Source organism: Sebastes umbrosus, chromosome 4 (genome assembly GCF_015220745.1).
Source record: "Sebastes umbrosus isolate fSebUmb1 chromosome 4, fSebUmb1.pri, whole genome shotgun sequence".
In the NCBI taxonomy this organism is placed as follows: domain Eukaryota; kingdom Metazoa; phylum Chordata; class Actinopteri; order Perciformes; family Sebastidae; genus Sebastes; species Sebastes umbrosus.
The window spans coordinates 18,631,771-18,653,394 of record NC_051272.1 but is presented as its reverse complement, the minus strand read 5'-3'; the positions used below and the strand labels follow the sequence as shown (position 1 = coordinate 18,653,394).

General features: G+C 40.5%; 1 protein-coding gene and 2 long non-coding RNA genes across 5 annotated transcripts in view; 1 reads left to right on the top strand and 2 right to left on the bottom strand.

The window, feature by feature from the left end:
• LOC119486847 overlaps window positions 1–21,624 on the bottom strand; it is a 28,612-nt gene that overhangs the window by 1,729 nt on the left and 5,259 nt on the right. The window lies entirely within an intron of this gene.
• On the top strand, window positions 1,899–20,459 carry slc25a22a (solute carrier family 25 member 22a). Of its 3 annotated transcripts, none has more exons than XM_037767307.1 (11): window positions 1,899–2,494; window positions 10,932–11,118; window positions 11,210–11,335; window positions 12,061–12,116; window positions 12,362–12,452; window positions 13,075–13,129; window positions 13,805–13,865; window positions 14,097–14,238; window positions 14,332–14,486; window positions 14,576–14,651; window positions 15,651–20,459. In XM_037767307.1, exons 2-11 carry the CDS (start codon window positions 11,099–11,101, stop codon window positions 15,802–15,804), a joined length of 936 nt encoding a protein of 311 aa, XP_037623235.1. In that variant the 5' UTR covers window positions 1,899–2,494; window positions 10,932–11,098; the 3' UTR covers window positions 15,805–20,459. The 3 variants fall into 3 exon arrangements, with proteins under 3 accessions (XP_037623235.1, XP_037623236.1, XP_037623234.1); XM_037767308.1 differs by having other exon boundaries at window positions 1,899–2,498; XM_037767306.1 differs by having other exon boundaries at window positions 2,458–2,601; window positions 15,651–20,456.
• LOC119486848 lies at window positions 2,146–3,179 on the bottom strand. Its single transcript, XR_005206600.1, has 2 exons — window positions 2,686–3,179; window positions 2,146–2,518 (listed from the first exon to the last, which is right to left on the bottom strand). It is a non-coding gene; the product is annotated as an uncharacterized LOC119486848 (long non-coding RNA).

The window sequence follows — 21,624 nt, the reverse complement described above, 5'->3', positions numbered from 1 at the left end:
CTTCAAAAGTCCTGTACACAATATGCTTGGCGTTCAAGTGGTTAAGTCGTGAGAACACCGCTACTAAGCAACGGCAATATTAACGTTACTGTCGGCGTCTAGAAGCCACAGAGGCTAACAATTTAGCAAGCTAGCAAGTGGGTAACATAATGCAGGAAATGCAAAGGCATAATGACAGAGGAAAAATATGCGGCAGTTGGAATATCAACATTTTCCTGACATATTATAAAATTACAAAGAAAAACAATATACGACTAAAATTACAATATATTAACTTATTATGTATTGAAAAATGTACTTCCATTGCCTCCGCCATTTATGACAACGTCAACAAACACGTCACAACTCGTGAACTCTGAGCTTTCAGAAACTTTCCAATTACGGATTTGTGAATGCCACATATAAACTCCTCTGGTGAACACGGCAAACACAACCTCATTTAAAGGCACCAAAAGATCATGAGTATTTTTAATCGCTTTCATGTTTAATTTTGTATTATTTCTTGGCAGAAATTTGGCAGTCACTATTAGCTGTTCTGGACAGAGTTAAGAGGCAGAGCAAACACTGGGAACTGTTGGACCATGGAGGCCTGGACTACTTACTGAAAGTGCAACAGGAGGCCATTTTTATGGATGATTGAATTTCTTCCTTGTGTGCCTTTGGTCACCTAGAAACCAGCTTGGTTGCAGCTCACATCAGTGACATATCAGGACATTAGATTTTTAAATGTATGTGGGTGTTTCTGCAACTACGGTCACTTTTGACTCTGCCAAATAAAAAAAAAATAAAAAAACCTCTATGAATTTTAATTTTTTACCATTAAAGTATGTAATACATATAAACAGGTACACAAAAATGACGTGTAGGCTAGCGGTTAAGATTTTAATCTGTAACATGTTTATTTTTCATCACTTGTTCTTATACTAAATTTTGATGAAAAATAATAATAATTTTAATATGGTGTAATGTAATATGTATATGAAACCATTCCATTTTAAATAATGTCATATTATAATTGAATTAGCTCATTTTACGTATCTGAACATGTGGGACATGATGAAAAGTGGTGTTTGGACCCATAAAAATGCTTTTTAAATTGTATTAAATCACATTATTTAGTAATTATTTTTATGTCAAGATGGGTAATAACACTGTGTATATATTTATCAAGCATTGCACTGCAAATTTTAAAGGTCCCATATTATAAAAAAGTGAGATTTTCATGTTTCTGCCCATTCGTGATCTCACGAATATACAATATTTAGACCCTTGACACAATTTTAAACGTAAACATTCTAAATGTGTCCCAGTTTATTCTTGGTTGCAGTGTATGCGAATGTCACCAGCTGACAGGATGTACACATGGACCCAAGCTGTTGCCTAGCAATGCAATCTGTTGCAATTCCGTCAACCAAAATGCGCTAAAACGGAGCTTTTCAGACAGAGGGTAAATACAGGCATTTTCAGGCTGACAGTACGAGGAAAATAAAGTTGTTTTTTTTAACATTACAGCATGTAAACATGTTCTAGTAGAAACACAAAATACAAGTATGAACCTGAAAATGAGCATAATATGGGACCTTTAAGATAAGATAAGATAAGATGACCTTTATTAATCCTCAGAGGGAAATTCAGGTGTCAAAGCAGCAACATCAGCAAACAGAGTGAATCACAGGAGAGATAAAGGTATACAAAAATGATAAAAACAATAATAGAGATATAAAAGATACAGACTGAATGGGTGAACATAGTGTGCACAGTCCGTCAATAAATAAATGTAGTATGTACATATGTGCAGTCCATAAAGTGGTATATAGGATGTATAGTGTAAAGTAAGTGTAAAGTGTGCCAGTGGTTAGAGTCCAAGATGGTTGCAGATAGTGCATGTTTAAAGGTCTTAAAGTCCTCATAGTTCTCATATGGGGGTCAGCCTTGGTTGTGGAACCTGATGGCTACCAGCATGAAGGACTGACCCAGGCGCTTTGTGTTGTGCCGAGGGGGGATGACATAACATCAATTTCATTGCTGAGGCTTAAAAATGCCCGTATAGTTGCAGAAACACCCTTAATATGAATCTCCACTATTTTCATCTCTCGTAAAACTGTTATGTAAAGAAATGTGTCAGCTGTTTTTTTAATCTAGTCCTGTAGTGAGTCATTAGACACTTTTATAGCTGCATGCTGCACATCATCCCCAATATTTCAGCTGTAGCCATCTTTTCTATTTTAGTGTTCAAGGTCATGGGGGTTGAGATGAGTCGTCATGATGACGCTGTCCCCACCATCCCCCACCCTTTCTACACCTTTACTGCAAATAAAACAAATATGTCTGTACTTCTACTATAAACCACTAGAGGACCTCCTCTTTAAATCTCTTTTATCGGACTCCTACTCTGCTCCTACTCCATCTCCAGCTCCCCCTCCTTCCTCCCCTGCTCTCTCACTCTCCCTCCTCCTCCACCTCCCTCCGCTGTACTCCAATGCTAGGAACACCGGTAGGTAGGTTAGCGATTGTCGGTCTGTCAAGCCAAAGATACAAGAGAGTCTTTGATTTCACACTGCAACCACACCGGGAGAGGTAACGGAAACGGCTCTATATGTGGTATGTAGAAAGATATAACGGGATGCAGTTAAAAAGTCTTGTTGTGTGAATCGTGATGTTCAGAGAATGAATTGAAGCCGTTACCTGAGAATAACGTGAAGGCGACGTATACCAAGCTAGCGTTAAATGTCCTATAAAAAAACGAGATGTAAAGATAGTAAGTCGTTGTAAGAGGCAGTTTAAATAATGTCCGTTATGTGGCGTTATGTTTCTACCGTTACATATGGTGGGTTTGAATATTAACGGCTACATAATAGAATGTAAAATCCTAACGGTTATGAATGTGAACGTTCTAAAATAACGGTTAATGTGACGTTCAAACGTCATATTTTACCCATAAGACCTGACGAGCCGTCGGTGACAGGTGTAACGGTTATGTATTATTATCAGTTTGTATGGAGATGTTAGCTTGGTGTTTTGGATGTTTCACACACAGCAACCGGACCGGTTACCGAATTTCTGCCGGCTTCCGCTCCCGTAGTGATGGTGTAACAATTATCATGTGTTGGTAGTGGAGGGTAAACCCACTTTAAACCGTACCCACCTCCTGTTTTCATTGGTAGAGAAACGTGAAGCTACTCACCTCTGACAGGCAGACACAAAGTCTGGTTGTGAGTCGTGATGTCTTGTTCAGAGAATGAATAGAAGCCGTTACCTGAGAATAACGTGAGGCGACGTACCAAGCTAGCGTTAAATGTCCTATTTAAAAAACGAGATGAAAAGCTAGCTAGTAGTGTGATTGTGTGTGTTGCCGCTTCGTTGTAAGATAATAATGTCCATTATGTGGCGAGCCTATAGCATATTTTATACCGTTACATATGGTGGTTTTTTGAATATTAACGGCTGTTAGAATGTAGAACTCCCAACGGTTATGAATGTGAACGTTCTAAAATAACGGTTAATGTGACGTTCAAGCGCCTCGTCATATTTTACCCATAAAACCGACGAGGTGACAGGTGTAACGGTTATGTATTATTATTGTTATTATTAATAATATTATTATCAGTTTGTATGGATATGTTAGCTTGCTTTGGTGTTTTGGATGTTACCACACACAGCAGGGTGTAATTATCATGTGTTTGTAGTGGAGGGTAAACCCACTTTAACCGTACCCACCTCCTTTTTTCATTGGTAGAGAGACGTGAAGCTACTCATAAGTCACTAGCTAAACATTAACATACTGTTACTTCTACGGACAGGATGAAAGGAAGGTGAGATAATTAAATCATTATTAATTGCTGAATATCTTGCCTGCTCGAGGCTATATCTTTGTTACCCACTGCTGAGGCCTTGAACGCCTCACAGAAGGGAGACATTTGACTGCTGAGCAAGATGTCAAGAAGTAATGCATGCTTTCAAGAGGAGTTTTCCCAGTGCGTTGTGTGTAGGTTATGATGAGGCCAAGCTGTGTAAGGTAATAAAAGCTTCAGCCTTGAAATAATTGATGAGGTGAGCCATTCATGGGTGTAGGGTGACATCCTGTGTTTTCCAATGGAACTGTTGTACTGGTAATGCTGAAAACATTGCTTTACTCTCATTAAGCCTGCAGTAGGCAGACTGTTTTTGGCATTATTGGGCAAAATTTCCATAATAACCTTTCATTATATTGTAATTCAAGTGCTCTGAGAGACCTCTGCACCTCCTCATGGCTCTGTTTTCAGGCTTTAAATAATCTAGCCCGTGACGGGAGACTTTGGCCAATCACAGGTCATTTCAGGTCTCCTAGAGCCCGGTTCTGCTCCAGGTTTCTTCCCGCTAAATGGGGAGTTTTTCCTGGCCACAGCGTGCTCCGGTGCAATGCTCTTGGTGGGATCTCTTGTTGGGTCTCTAAACTATAGAGTACGGTCTAAGACCTTCTCTATATATAAAGCGTCTCAAGATAACTTCTGTTATGATTTGACGCTATATAAAAATAAATTGAATTGAATTGAATTGAATTTAATTTAATTGAATTGAATTTCAGAGAGAGAGCGTTCCTATTGGCTGTGCTCCGGCTGGTGGGCGGTGCTTGGTATTTCCTCAACAGATCTCAACATGGCTGCCAGGTCACCAACATTCTCATTTTACAGCTAAACAGTACACTACAAGATGTTTCTGAAAACATTTTACGCGGGAAATAGGCATTACATTTACAGAATATTGATTCATATTTGATCAGCGCTGCCTAGTTTGACCGTTCTGATCGGAGTTTGTGAGTGATTGACAGCTGCTCGGAGACGGCAGGCTCCAGCTCGGCTCTGATTGGTTGTTTTCCTCCGGTCTGTGAAATCTTGCATATGCCGTTAGGAGCACCGGAGGACACAGAGGCACATGATTTTTTGCAGATTAACTGTCTCATGAACTACTGTCAGGATATAATGACCGTTTTATAAAAATAACTTTTTTTTTAATCATATTTGCTCCATTTCGACCCACTGCTGCTTTAAGTAGAAAACAACATTATGTTAAATATCCATTTAATCTGCATGCAGGATTACAACCGTAAAGCATTTCCTAAAAATCCCAGTGGCAAGGACTACTAAATGTCACTGGTTTATGTGCACTGAATGGAAGTGGCGTGTAGCCGTGCCGTGGGAAGATGCTGTGTGAGTGTTACAGTCCTTCAGGCCATTCAAGGCCTTACTGTAATCTGCCAACTGTAATCAGATGCTTCAATGCTGCATTTAGCTTTTTTTCAAAGGAAAGTCCACTCACAGTGGTATCATTATTTTCCTATCGAGTTTGGGGGAAAGCTGAGAGGGCGGCAAAACAGAGGAGATACAAAAGACAAGCCCCAGGTGACTCATGAAACTGGGCCACCAGAGATACCTGTGGAACTAAACACTGCACCACCTCTGTGCACTGAAGGGGCATTTGTGCTGCTTGTTAAATCCAGCTTGTTATTTCTACAGCAGGTAATAACAACAATGCATAACTGTGCAGGTTTAATGACTGTAATGTGTAGAGCACCTCAATGCATCGCTGTGCTCATATCACTCCCCTGGTTGTAAATGGAGATTGCGAGAGAGCTTTCCTAAATAGGAATTAGGTTTATAATCCCGAGGCTGTAGGGAAGAGGGAATAGTAATCAGATTTATGTGACACCACAAATTTCATCCCTTGTTTCCGCAGTGCTCTAGATGTCCAAAAATAGACTGCATTTCATAAACCTTTATTTAAAAAAAGCACAGTAAGAGCACGACAGCAGCTGTGAGGTTTGTTGTGAAGAACAGTATAGGCATACAGCTGTCAGTGCAGAGAACTATTTAAAACCTAATCCAAACAAATATACACAAGGACATATCAAACTGCATGTAAGCCATATAATACTAGCGTATATTAATAGTAGCTTTGCCGTAGACTAATAATAGACAAATTCATGTGTCTTGTATAGAAAATAATGTGTTCAGAAGGGAGATTTGTGCTGTTGCAGCTCAGAGAAGTACTTGACATCTGATAGAGGATTGCAGGAACACACAGTGCGTTAATCAAACCAGTACATGTGAGACAGATGGACTGGTAACAACCGCCTGCTCTGAGATAATGAGGAAGGATACGTGTGATTTTCCTTTCTTTTGCTGTCTTTTTCGAGCAACCACAGTCACGTGAGCGAAGTGCTGACTACCCACAGTGCTTTGTCAGTGTTGCCACTGACTTCCTGCTGTCATTAAGCAAACTGATTTAGTCATTTAGTCAGCAGGACCTTTACTCTGTTTGGCACTGGAGGGCAGAGAGGTAGCCAAGGAACTGTGATGGATAAGGCACATTTTTTTCTCTGGTTGTTTTGAATGAGTGGAAAATCATTTGCATTGAGTTTTGCATAGGAAATTAACTGGTGTGGATTTGCCTCCAGATTTTCAGTATCTGCAGGGTTATGTTGATCTTTTTGTGAGTCTTTGTGATTGAGACAAGCCTTAGAGCAGATTAGTAGAAGCAGCTAGCTACATGTATGCTTTGCACTGAACCTAAGTACAATTTCACTTGTACTTTACTTGGGTATTTTCATTCTGATACTTTATACATGTTTTTTTTTTTTTTTTACTTCACTACATTTACTTGACACCTAAAGATCCCAGTTACTTTTTACATAAAAAACATGATATAGTATATTATGCAGTACTTCTACTACTGCTAATCTATCCATTGGTAAACAAACTAAACTCTAAAATTGTCTCCACATTGAAGAACTATAACATTACAATGATCTTGCATGTATTTGTCAATCATAAAAACAATAATATAATATTCTATATTAATATAACACTGTGACAGGAGTCCTTCTGCATTATTAGTACTTTTACTTTTGACACTTTAAGTAAATGTTGCTGATAATTAAAACAGGTGGAAAAAGGTTACCTAAAATGTTACACAGTTGTTACCAGCTATCATCCCAGTATAAGTCTTAAATCTTAAATGTCCAAAAATTATGTCCTTGATGTTGTTGTATTGAAACTAATTCCAGAAACATTTAAGAGCCTGTGTTGTGTTATGAATATTTTATTCATCGTTTTCTTCTACATAATACCTTATTTACATAATAATCAGCTGACATTTCAGGTGAGTCAACATCCTTTAAAAATCATGTCATAATGTCCTATTTATGATCATTGTCCCCGTGTTTGATTGATACATTATTCTATTACATCACTGCACCTTATATAACATTTGGTGTCATTCATAAATTATATGTAAATTTGTGTGCTGACACCCTCTGCCCCACCTTTGTGGGATTATATGAACTGGATCATTACATACACTACCTATGAGCATTTAAATTTATATAAACATTGGTCCATGAACTTGTAATTACATATTTTAAAGGTTTAAGTAAAACGTTTTTTGGAATTTATTACAATTTATTCATTTATAATATCCTAACGTCTAGCAAAAGAAGATTGCTTGCTGCTTTACTGACATGGTTCAACACACATTTTCAGTATCCTTGTCAGTAAAACAGTGTTTATTGCTTCATTGTTCAAGTTGAACTGATGAACAAGGGTCAAAACCTCAACTGTTATCTCAGTAGGTGCTCCACTGACTCTTTAATCAAGTGGGTCCAATGTCTGTCTGAGTTAAGTCGTTAAGTTCAAGGTTCTGCGGGCAAGTTTCACAATCACCTTGTCTATTGTTTACTCATCAGTGCTTATCTGCTCTGGAGGTGAAAACTGTAAAATATGACCTCTGTGTGAATGTGTGTTTAAGAGGGAGATGTTTCCAGTCACTTGTGGTTGGCTAGTTGGATAACATATTTTTTGTCTTTAAGTAACTCTCCTCTTTAATTGTGTAGTGAACCTTCTGGGCTGCCTAAGGGTCTGAGAAGTGAAGCCAATGCTGAAGTGCCTTAAACTTGCATTCTTTCTAATATCCAGCAGAGGGCGACTCCTCTGGTTGCAAAAAGAAGTCTGATTGTATATAAGTCTATGAGAAAATGAGCCTATACTTACTTGATTTGTTACCTCAGTAAACATTGTAAACATGAGTTTATGGTCTCAATCGCTAGTTTCAAGTCTTCTTCAATACAGCATGATGTTTATTTAGTAAATTATGGTTCCATCTAGAGTCAAATAGATCTTAAAGCAGGGTATGCCTTAGTGCGTGGCTATCTTGCGATTGACAGGTCGATACCACGGCATTGTCCGGTCTGGAATTATCCATGTTTTTCGTCTTACAACTTTAACCCTTTCATAGTGTGTTTTCAGTTCATGAAAGTTAATTATAACCTTTTAGAAAACGTCTTATTCAGCGTTCGGTTGTACTTAGCTCCAACCTCTCGTGTCACTTCTGGTTGCAAAAAAAACGACATGACGACGGCCAAATACCAAGATGGCGATGGCCAATATGTCGAACTCGAGGCTTCAAAACGGCAGTCCACAAACCAATGGGCAAAGTCACGGTGACTACGTCCTCTTCTTATATACAGTCTATGGTAGTGATTTGAAAAATGACCTTGCAACCCTTTGCGGCCTCTAAAGTGGTGTAGTGATGCGGGTCTGGAGAGAAGAAATACCAGTTCCACTTCAGTTTCCTAACAGTTTGTTGAGTCTTTCTCTTACTGTGAGAATAAAAGGAATTCCTTGGAGATTTCGTTGATGAGTGATGCCACTGTGTGCTGCGGATTCTGCACGTTGAGGCTAGTTGTTTCCTAACAGACTCCAATTGTCATGACAAGACAATACAGCCAGGCTATGACTGCGGGTCAAATAAATGTCCTGGCGCAGACACAGTGGTGTGGTCTAGAAGAAACCGGAGTGGACGAGTAAAGCCGCGAGCGTGATGGGAAGGAGGGAGAATGGTTTGATGGGTGACTCATGTAAGACTGCAGCGCTCTATGCACCATACATTATCTCCTCAGTCCTATTACTGACAGCGTATAGTCGTCTGTAAATTATTGTTTGAAGAGAATCAGTGTGCTGACTGTGGAGTTAAGTTCAGGAGGAAGTCAGTGACAGGAAATGGGGAAACAAAAGTAGCGTGGTTAAAGTGAAAATGTGTGTGTAATCACAGCTGGATGAGAAACGGTGAGGAAGGCTGTGAAGTCGGCTCCAGGGAGCCGAGAGGAGAAACCCAGCCAAGAGAGACCAGAGAGGCGGCTCGGCTCGCTGACCTGCTCTGAAACCCCATCTCCTCCTCCCTCCTCCACCTCTGGAGCAGCCAGCGGGGGCCTCAAGTCCCCATCCAAACCAAACACACCAGGCCACAGCTGCATTCACACCCAGAAACCTAAACATCCTGCTGTGCAATCTCTCTGAAACAGAATGTGAGGAATTAGTGATATGATTTGTCATACGCAGCACAGATGCACTTCACTAAGAAAACCCGCAAGTCAGCAAAGATCTGAGACGGAAAAGCTGTGTTTGTGAGTCGTGACTCGTGACTGAGGGAAATGATTGGGGAGGGCCGGTGAGGAGGAGGAGAGGAGGAGGAGGCAGGTTGCACACGTAGAGGCAGGTTGTGATTGGTGGATGAAGGGGGTGGAGAGAATGAAAAGAGGAAATGGGAAGCATCTTTTCACACTGAGGGCATTCTGTACCAAAAATATGGAGCATCTTCTCGGCCAGGTCAAACATATTTCATTTGTTTGCTCAGAAATTACTGTTTCAGCACACAGAGGACAGAACTTCCCCTGTACATGGCGACCCATATACAGTATGTACAGTACAATCAGAGAGTTCATGCATAAGCAAACGAGTGTTGAAGGACACGCATGACGCACAGATGTTTCAGTGATGATAGATTTGTTTAAACAGAAAGTAGTCCCTCTACAGTGATGGCTAAAGATCTATTTTAAGGAGCTGTCAATTTTGCCTAATTATGGAACTATGGAAATGTATCTTGTGCTATTGTCTCTATTTAGGGATTAATAAGTAACTATTATATATATATATATATGTATATTTTTATACATATATATATATATATATATATATACCTCGACACCCCACACTAGCACTTCCATCTCATGTCGGACACTTATGATTAGGGCTGTCAATCGATTCAAATATTTAATCGCGATTAATCGCAGGATTGTTCATAGTTAATCGAAATGAATCACAAATTAATTACACATTTTTTAATGTTCAAAATGTACCTTAAACGGAGATTTGTCAAGTATTTAATACTCTTATCAACATGGGAGTGGGCAAATATGCTGCGTTATGCAAATGCATGTATATATTTATTATTGGAAATCAATTAACATCATAAAACAATGACAAATATTGTCCAGAAACCCTCACAGGTACTGCATTTAGCATAAAAATATGCTCAAATCATAACATGGCAAACTGCAGCCCAACAGGCAACAACAGCTGTCAGTGTGTCAGTGTGCTGACTTGACTATGACTTGCCCCAAACTGCATGTGATTATCATAAAGCGTGTCTGTAAAGGGGAGACTCGTGGGTACACACTTTGGAGCGTTATTTAGCCTCCTTCGTGACAAGCTAGTATGACATGGTTGGTACAAATGGATTCCTTCGATTTTCTAGTTTCATATGATACCAGTATCTTCACTAGTGTTATTACTGCGTTAACTTTGACAAATTAATCACACTACCTTGGGCTTTAGTAAATTGTGATGCACAGTTTTCTGACATTTTATATACCAAACTATTAATTCATAATGAAAACAATCATTAGTTGCAGCTCTAACCAACTGATATTGATTTTTTGCAGTATATCTAGGTGGTGTAACCACGTGTTGCTAAAAGCAAGTATATGTTGTAATGTTTGTGAAGTCAACATTGCTTCATTATAACTTTTGAAATGTACTGATCCTCTATTTTGTTGGAGCGGTTTTGTTAACAGCCACTTTATGAGAGTGTTTAATGTGACCTGTCCTGTTTCTTTACAGATATCCCCTAACTTGAATTAACATCAACTGCAAGCGAGACGAGCGGACAAAGCACAATCAAGCCACATAATCCCACCTGGACAGCAACCCACAACTGTAACAAAGCGACCACAGAGTGACTAGCTGACAGACAGATTGACACTTGGACCAGCCGGGGATTCACATAAATGGCTGACAAGCAGATCAGGTGAGGTGGCGTGTGGAACGACTACAAATACAGCAGTGCCGTGGCCTTGTTTACATCTATTAACCGTTTCATATTCTTGTCTCTCATCCAGTTTGCCTGCCAAATTGATCAATGGGGGGATCGCTGGCCTAATTGGAGTGACCTGTGTGTTTCCCATTGACCTGGCCAAGACTCGCTTGCAAAACCAGCAAAATGGATCTCGCCTTTACACCAGCATGTATGACATTTCCGTATCTGACATTTGCATATCAACATATAAACATATAGAGTGCTACCGGAATGAGTCCTAAAATCGGGAAATGAGTTAGCATTTTTGCACTTCCGGTTCCCTCCTCTGGAAGTCTATGGATTTTTTGAATGGGTTTTTAGTTAGATGCCTAAATTAAGGTCTGTGGTTAACACAAGCTTAAGAGATTTTTGTTCTACGATATAAAATACATCAATAAATACCCTACTCGTGAATTTTGAAGCTTTTACGTTTCTTAAAAAAGGCGGTTGCTAACAAGTGGCTAAATGAGACTACTAAATGTCATCACCCCGACTCATCTGCCTTTACAGTCTCGTTGTGTAAACTCACACTCATGCGACCGTGGTGTAGTTAGTTTATAGCCTAACGTTAGCTTTTTACTTCTGACGTTTGCATTTATGTTTCAAAAATCATAAAAGTATTGTTCATTTGTGAAGATTATCTTACGGATCAAAACATGCAAGTATCATAAACGTTTGTTTGCCACAGAGCTTATTTTCTGCAATAATTCAAATGGAAGAATCCCATTGGCTTTTCGTCGAGGGAACCAGGGCGATGCTAACTTCCTAGTTGTTCTTCAAAAATACGTCATCCCTGGAGCGCTCTATAGTCAGAAGTCAGGACTAATCAGCAGTATCATCCAGTTTATCATCAGATTTATACGTAAATAACATGCCACAACTGTTGTGTTTCAGGTCCGATTGCCTTATTAAGACCATCCGGTCAGAGGGGTATTTTGGGATGTACCGAGGTACGTTTTTTTTATTTTTAAATTCTTGTGATTCATGTCTGAGCTGACTGAAATGTAAACAACGAGAGCATCAAAGCTGTAAGGTAGCATACGGTTGTGATTACTTTCAGCTTCACAGTAAGGCTTCAGACACCAAATACAGGGATCATCTGTTTCTCACTGCTGCAGGCAATTACCTCTCATTCTCTCTCTCCTTTCTCTGTTTTTTTCTCTTTCTTGCTCTCTGTCCTTTTTTATCCTCCCAGGAGCGGCGGTGAACTTAACACTAGTCACGCCAGAGAAAGCCATCAAATTGGCTGCCAACGACTTCTTCAGGCAACACCTCTCCAAGGATGGGTGAGGCATGAACGTGCCGACAGGCTGACTGACACACACCCACTCCCCTCGTTCACACTGTGATTAACTGGCGTGTTTACTAACATGTAAACTGACACATTAGCTGTCTGTATTCTCACCAAGGCTCTAGTTAATCCTCCACCGCTCTGTCGTCTTCTCCGAAGGCACTGAGTATTTCGCAGTGGTCCGTTAGCTGTCTGGTTTAAAAATACGGAATTCCTTGTACGTGTGTCAACGGAAGCCCTGAAAATTAGCACATGATGGTATCACACATCATCATACATTAGCAACCATCATCTGGTGTTGCTAAAGTCAATCACCCACCCATTGTCCCCCCCCCATGATAAACCTGAAGGCTTCTGGGGCATCTATCTCCATCGCTATGGTGACAAACATGCGAGCTGATGAATGATTGACTTGTCTGGCCCAGCCGCTCACCTTGTGAATTATTAATCTGCCCTTGTGCCTGACATGTTGATATAGAAGACAAAGATTATCATCACCAACGCAGGTGGTGACGACTCCTTTTTTCTAGGACTGCAGTAATAAAGTTGTCTGGCTCTCACACTCAAGTGCTTGCATTAATCTGAGCTTTATGTCGTCTTTTGTTTTTTCCTTTCAGAAAACTCACTCTTCCCAAAGAGATGCTGGCTGGGTGCGGGGCAGGTACATGCCAGGTGAGTGAGTGAGGTGCCGCTTTAATTGCATCCTCCTGTTCTCCATCTGGAAGTGCCGCCATTAGCGCTGCCAGTGTCAGCTCACACATACACACACACACACACCACTGGGCCTCAGCCATCACCTCATTTATCACCTGCCTGCAGCTAGAATTAGCCACGAGCACGTTCGAATGAGAGGAGGTAGTTGCACAAACATGCTCACAGTTTGTCTCTGTAGGTTGTCCCTGTTATCTGTGATCTAAATGTGACCTGTAGTGTCGCATTTTCATGAATAATTTCAAACTACTGAAATGTTGTCCTGTTAGCAGGCTGGCAGCTAGCTTTGAGTGATCAGATAAGACGCTGTGAGAGCTCTTGACCGTGTGCACTGAGTGAGTGAGTCAGAGGGAAATGCCTCTTGTCAATGAGGACAAAGGCTTCAAGCGCGAGGAACGTGATTAGATTAAGTGTAGCAGACCTTGGATTAAGATTGCGGCTGAGAACATGGCCATCTCACCCTTAATCCAGTTAACTAGTTACTACTGTGTGGATTACAGAGGAAAACAAGAGTTGACACGTAGCTAATGCCAGAAGCTTTACACTGGACACATGTTTGGCCTGACAGACTAATTATCCCTTGTTCACAGTGTGCATATGTTGTACCTGACCCCTTTATTTTCTTTTTTGTTGCAGGTTATTGTCACAACTCCTATGGAGATGCTGAAAATCCAGCTCCAAGATGCTGGACGAATTGGTGAGAGGAAATGAAATCCAGATGGCTGCTTTAGCAAAGAATGAAGTGAAGGCGATAACCTGGAGAAATAGTGGCCTCATGTGGTCATGTCAGAGATTACAACAGCTTTATTCTGGTTTCTTATTACTGTTATGAATTCAAAATGTCTGCCCACATACCTGTTCTTAGCATTGCTTGTTTCTAGAGGCTTTATATGAAGCTTATTCATGTTGTGTTCCTTATGCTCCATAGAGGCTCAGAGGAAGCTGATGCCAGAGACGGTGGTGGCAGGTACTGTGCAGAAGTCCCAGACAGCCATGCAGCTCACCAGACAATTATTGAGTGAAAAGGGCATCGCTGGGCTGTATAAGGGCCTCGGTGCCACGTTGCTCAGGTAAAACACATCTGGCAACTAGTTTTAACTAGTTTACTGCAATGAACTTCACATGACTTACTGCCTTATATCTCTATCTCTATCTTTTTGCAGGGATGTTCCTTTCTCCGTCATCTACTTCCCCCTCTTTGCCAACCTGAACAACCTGGGCAAAAGAGGCGCAGATGGGCCCGCTCCTTTCTACGTGTCGTTTATATCAGGCTGCCTCGCAGGGAGCACGGCGGCTGTCGCTGTCAACCCTGTCGACGGTGAGGAGCGGGACTGTGAACGTTGTTACAGCGATGCGTGCACCGCTCGTTGATGTCGTATATTCACCTGAGCTCTGTGTGTGTTGCAGTGATAAAGACTAGACTGCAGTCGCTGACCCGAGGGAGCACAGAAGACACGTACAGCGGAGTGACTGACTGTATCAGGTGACCTCATTATGTCTTTACTGCTGCAGCATGTGTGATGCTGCGTGTATAGTCAAGTCAAAATGGATTGCATTATCATCATAAGAGTGTCTCAAAAAACTATTAAAACAACAACAGAAACAACAAACAATACAGCTGATAGATTATTAAGAAACTAGGGATGTCAATCAATTAAAATATTTAATCTAATATCTAATATTTAATCGCATGGTTGTCCATAGTTAATCACAATTAATCTCACATTTTTTACCTGTTCAAAATGTACCTTAAAGGGAGATTTGTCAAGTATTTAATACTCTTATTAACATGGGAGTGGGCAAATATGCTTGATTTATGCAAATGTATGTATATATTTATTATTGGAAATCAATTAACAACACAAAACAATGACAAATATTGTCCAGAAACCCTCACAGGTACTGCATTTAGCATAAAAATATGCTCAAATCACAAAATGGCAAACTCAAGCCCAACAGGCAACAACAGCTGTCAGTGTGCTGACTTGACTATGACTTGCCCCAAACTGCATGTGATTATCATAAAGTGGGCATGTCTGTAAAGAGGAGACTTGTGGGTACCCATAAAACCCATTTACATTCACATATCTTGAGGTCAGAGGTCAAGGGACCCCTTTGAAAATGACCATGCCAGTTTTTCCTCGCCAGAGTTTAACGCAAGTTTGGAGCGTTATTTAGCCTCCTTCTCGACAGGGTAGTATGACATGGTTGGTACCAATGGATTCCTTAGGTTTTGTAGTTTCATATGATGTCAGTATCTTCTCCCGCTACAACCTAAAAATTGGAAGTTGCGTTAATGCGTTAAAGAAATGAATGGCGTTTAAACAAATTTGCGTTAATGCGTTATTATTGCGTTAACTTTGACAGCCCTACAAGAAACACAAATTAAAATAGAGATAAACCAACACCACACCTCTACATAACTAGTGCTGTCTGTATGTTTCACTTTAAATATAATATTTATCTCTTATTTGTTCTCTAGGAAAATCCTGCGTAACGAGGGTCCATCAGCTTTCCTGAAAGGAGCCTACTGTCGAGCCTTGGTCATCGCACCTCTGTTTGGCATCGCCCAGGTGATCTACTTCCTGGGCGTGGGTGAATTTCTCCTCAGCTTGTTGCCTAAAAAAGACAACTAAGAAGCACATCTGCCTTTCCCTCCCACAAGGCATCACGCCAGCCGCGTGAGGATTTTCATCTCATTCTGAAAGAAATTTTTCGATGGGTCAAAAGCATGACCGATCAGTACATGTCGTTTTTGAATTTGTTGTGTTGAATGTCGAAATAGTTTAGGAGGGAGCCTTTGTTTGCCAAGCTGCCTGTGGTGGCACACAAAAAAATCCAGAAGGCATGCTGAGCTAGCTCTCTGGAAATTAAGCCACAAATATCAGTTGAAGTTTTAAAGGAATATCGCTGTTTAATTACAGCATTTTACTGTATTTTATGAATATGATTGTGGAATTTTCAAAGTACATGTACTGCCCTAGGTTGCTGCAGTCCTGCACGCCCTACACTACCTAATTTTACACAGCATTAGTCTCTGAATGACCGAGACTAATGCGTGTGATCTATTGACAATTATACACCATAACTAACTAAAAAAAATGCACATACTTTACTTAGAAAGATATTTGAGAACATTAGAAGAAGAGACTATTTAATGAAATGCTATTCAAAGAATTCCCCCAGACCTTATGTCTTAAAAGATAGTATACTTGGAATTAAAACTATAGTATGGCCTCTGTGTGGGAATGTGATGAGCTATGATCTGTCCTCAGACGCCACATCCCTTCCTGTAAGAGGTTGTAATGAACTCAGCCATTCAGCTCCGAGCAGCAGACTTTCATTGCCTTGGCTTTTTAAATAGATCAGGTTCCATCTGATATTTAGAGCTACCACAATGATTCGACTGTTTTTCCTCCGTGAAAAAAAGATATCTCCTGTTTCGTAGTCGCACCCTAGACTGAAGGGACAACATTTGGGCATTACGCGCTACCAAACTACACACACGCATTGTTTAAAACTGCCTCTGCGCTTCTTTCTGTTGGTCGAAAAACTGTCAAGGATGTTGTAGTTGTGGCCACACCCCAATCAGTGATGTTACAGCGGGGGGTTTTGCCTTCAAGGGATGATGGGAAACACATGCTGTGACATCATCAGTGATTGGATTGTGGCCAAAAGTGCTGCACGCTTTAAAAAAAATGTCAGTTCACAAAGAGCGGTTTTCTGCCCTGTGTGACTCATTGTGGGTTCAGATAAAAGCTCTGAGCACTAAATGGGTTGCAATTTTAATAGAATGCCAGATTATGAGTAGATATTTAGTAATTATGCTGACAAATGGTCAGACATCACATGCTGAGGCCTCAGGAGTACAGTCATCCATTGTGGAGCCAGTAAGACCTTAGCTGGGCTGTGGTCGAAAAGTCTTTCTTGCTTAGGAAGGTTCCTAGCGGAGTGAAATGACCCGGAAGTATCTCCGTAGCAGCCATGATGAGAGCTGTTCGAATTCTCTAAATGCTAAAGAAAGGTGCTTCCTTTCTTATCTCCTTTAGCATAGGATACACTGGACCATCCTTTACCAAAGGAAAGGAGATAATGCCACCCCACAATTCCTTGTGGCCTCAACTTTTAAAGCGACGCCCCAATCTGCCATTCATGAAAACAAACAATATGCTTATCTTGCATATTATTTTCATACAGTCATATACTAATTGGGATTCATGTTGATAAATATGAGTGGGCATGTTTGAATAAGTAACAATTAAGTAAAAAACAAAACAAGAATAAACAAACAATAAATACAATGAACTGTAAACATAGCAAACAAATAATCAACATGAATAAATATTATGTCCGTAAAGGAGTAGAAAGAAATGTAATGGTTCTACTCCTTCACCATAACTAAAAAAATAACTCAATATTTGTCTTATAAACTTTGTGGTAACCCAAAGTTATTACTTTTTTATTTCAATTCCAACCTGTGGTGGACCTGAAGTGATATTTTTCACTGGTATCTCTCTTTTACACACCGCGGCTGAGGCAACCTGTCTCTGAAAGAGCTATTTAAGAACGCACAGGGCGAGCATGCACCTTTTGTAGTCCATCCACAGAACATTGTAGTTTCACCACAGCAGACCATCAATAACCACCGTTGTGTCATCATTACAGAGCCTAGTGTAAGTACAGTCGGATTCTCTGAACACCACGGTTGTCTTTTCCTGAGTCCTTCTGAATTCTCCTTCACACCTTTCCTTGACCTCATGATGTTTTCCATCGAGGTCAAGGAAAAGTGGTTAAGAAAAGACATTAGACGTAATTTTTTGACTTTTCGACCACAGCCCTGCAGTAGTTCAAACCCCTCAGATCCAGACATAATCATTATTGTTTACAGATGAGTTCATTTAAATTCTTTGTCCGAACTTGAATCTAGTGGCAGGACCCAAAGAGCTAATGACAAACCTTTCTTTATCAGAAAATTAAACCAATGTGTTGTCAGCGTTCTATGATTTTTACCAAACATCTCGGCCTGTTTGCTTTAGAGGTTTTGTTTGCTTTAAGCTGCGAGGGAAAGCGGCCCAGTCGTATCTTGTTGATGCATCACAACACTGAAGCGCTGCCATTGGTTTATCTCGCCGGAGATCAAGGTGACTTTGATGGGTATTACCCAATCACATTCCTTCCTCGCTCCCACTGTTCAAGCAGCTCGTCACTTGTACCGTTGCACTGTAGATGCAACTTTTCAATGTATTATCATTTGTGGGAGTGAGGTCTATTTATCGATATTCCTTTCTATATAGGCTGTATAGCACTATATATTTGTATGTGTTGTTTTTTTCTGTGACAAAGTGTCCACCTTAACTATATTGTACAGATGATATGAACTTTATGTTTTAGGATTAATTGTTTGTTTTGTACATGATGGCTTATTTGCACACCTACCTCTCCAGCTCCCCCCCCCCTCAATCCATTTGATTTTATGTTATGATGGTGACATGTCAAATGAAGGAACATGTTTTAATGCAACAAACATTATTTTAACTTAAATGCAGCATATTGATGAGGTTTTTTTTACTGTATGCAAAGGGGAACACTAGAATAGATCAAGGATGGGTTTTTTGGAGGTGCCATTTCTCCTGAGCTATTGGTTAAGTTGGGTCAGTCCTGTTTCCCAAAGTTTTATCAACTAGGACCAAACGGAACATCATGTAATGATGGTAGGAATGTAGTTTTAAGTGAATGACCTGTGGCACTACTGAAACAGCTCTGAAAGTGAGATACAGCCTGGACAAGGCCAATAGGGACCCGCTGATGTCAGACTGTAAATCGAACATCTGTGAATGGTGCTTCTTTCATGAGGTAGCTGCAATATGACATTGATGGCACCAACGACCAAGGCTGTGCCGACTGAATCACATGCTCGCATGCGTTAATCAATGTCTTAACTGAAAGCCATAGGTCAGGGAGGGGCAACAGAACTGCTAGACGTGGACTGGCACTTCCAGCCATGTCGACAGATGACAGCTGAGCCACAGGAGAAAAAAAACCTGTCGACTCGTGTGAGCTCGTTGTCTTTATAATAAATTACTGTCGTAGTTTTTCAACATTCCGATCGCCAGTTCATCTCATATATGCTGTTATTGTATTGATGCCTATTTTTGTGTTGTTGAGATTATTGTTATGATTTTTGAACCTCCCCAACCCTCCCATGTTGTTTTCAGATTTTTTTTTTAATCCGTTTCTTTGGTTGAATCTTGAAAATGTTGTGCAAGTCATTTTGTTTTACTCAGCTGTGAATTTTCACTGACCTTGTGCATTTGGTTAAATACGTGCGTGTGTGTGTGTGTCTGACTGTGTAGTGCTGTAGTCGACGTGTAGTTGTTAGTGTGACACTGCGGTATTTTTCTCTTTGATTGTCAGACCCATGCTCTGTCTCCCTTTTTCCTTCTCTCTTTCACACTCCTCTGCCATGTACTCTGACCAGCACCTACAGCTGGGGCTGCAGGTACATGCAGAGGAGCTCTAAAACACCAAATGTATGACTTATAGAGTGTATACAATCAAAGAAAGCACAAAGGATTATTAGGCACAAGAGACCACGTGGCCCACTTTTAATATACTCAGACAAAGTCTTTGGAAAGCTGCTTTTGCAGATATGGATTAAAGTCTGGTTTATTTCTGTGGAGATGTCGATTGAGATTAACTTTTTAGTCTTGTAAAAGAGTTTATCTATGTCTGTTTAAACTTGATCCATAGGGCTGAGACGACAGGTCATTGTAAGAGACCCGTGTGATGGTGTCCACTACGTCACCCATCAGCAGTTATCCACAAAATGTATATCGCCTACATATTCTAAATGAATCAGATATAAGAATGTATCTTAGATATTATGAGATGTATTATAATTATAGTGAAGAGTTTATTAATATAAAGATTTGTGCTTTACACATTCACTGAAAACATTCACAAACCAGCTCACTGATATGCAATAAGTAGGAGCCACACACACACTAGAAGGAAACACAAACACAATGTGTGATGCAAGCGGGGACCTTGGAGGCCGTCTGGGCCTCTGTTGTCTTCCTCCAAGAGGAATTGTGCATTATGGCACTTTAAAACAAGGACCTTCACCCCACTGTCCATCTACAAACTCTCTCTGTGGCAAAGAGATGAATATGTGTGCTGAATGACACCGTTGTTCTAGACATTGTTGACCATGCAATTGAAAAAAACAAAAACAAATATTGTGTTCCCTGTCACAATTTGCTGTTCAATAAACTGACTGTCCTGAAATCGCCTGATGCTGTGTTTTTTGTTTTTTTTACACTCATTGCCAGTGGTGGATTAAGGTGGTTTTAACGTTACCAGAAAAAAGTAATTTAGTGCCATGTGTAAAAGTGTGCTAGGAATATTACACATACACACTCGGGGAGCACTGACACACACATACACACACACACACACACACACACACACACACACACACACACACACACACACACACACACACATTGAGACAGCCTTGAAATTTATTATCAATTTAGGGATTTTTCTTTCAGCCGTTGTGCGTTTCATTTTTGTGCTCCATGATCACATTTTCTTTCTGACATTTTGCCACTATTCTGTCCAGTAGTGACGTATTATTTGAAAACCAAATTGACCTTATGAACCTGGTCACATCATGGGACCAGGTTCATTAGCTGATTGGTTAGATGTGTCCCACATATTGTCCCACATCAATCAATCTACCCAGCTGCTTAATTTTTTTTATGTTTCTTATGGGCCAATAGGTGTAAAAAAATGTTCTCTCTTTGAAGTACATTTAAATAATTAACAATAATCTGGCCAATCTGGGGCCCTCTGCAGCCCAGGCCAGCCATATGCATTAATCCACCCCAGCTCATTGCTGTATCTGCTTTCAAGGTCCAGCAGTCGTCTGACAGAATACAAAGGAACAGATGCTGCGTATTTGTCTGTAATACTGCTGTGAAAACCAAGCAGCAGTGCGAAGTTTTTGAAGAGTGTGAGGATGACGTTGTGTGGCTCCCAGGGGGCCACGAGAGCAGCTGAGACGGTTGTGTGTGTGGTGATGATTTGCTGCCTCACTGAGCCACCAGGTGTCAGTGTGGGGTTGCGGGAGAGCAGTTAGTCCTGCTGTGGTGGGAGTGTGAGCAGTGCTGTGTGGTACAGGTGTATGCTAAGCTTGGGTGGTGTGGCAGTAAATCACGTGCACCGATCTCACTCTCTCTCATTCCCAGTCATGCTATAGTTCCTATCTCTTGCAGCTGTGATATGTGCACAGATGTGCCTCTGTGATCTGTGTGGTTTCACCTGATAAACAAGGTGTATGTTTATAAGTTGCCTGATAAGATTATGGAAATGTGCTTTTTTGTGGATTTTTCACCGGATGTTTGAGGTTTTTATAAATCCCACATTATTCCTGTACGTTTCAGCAGAACTGA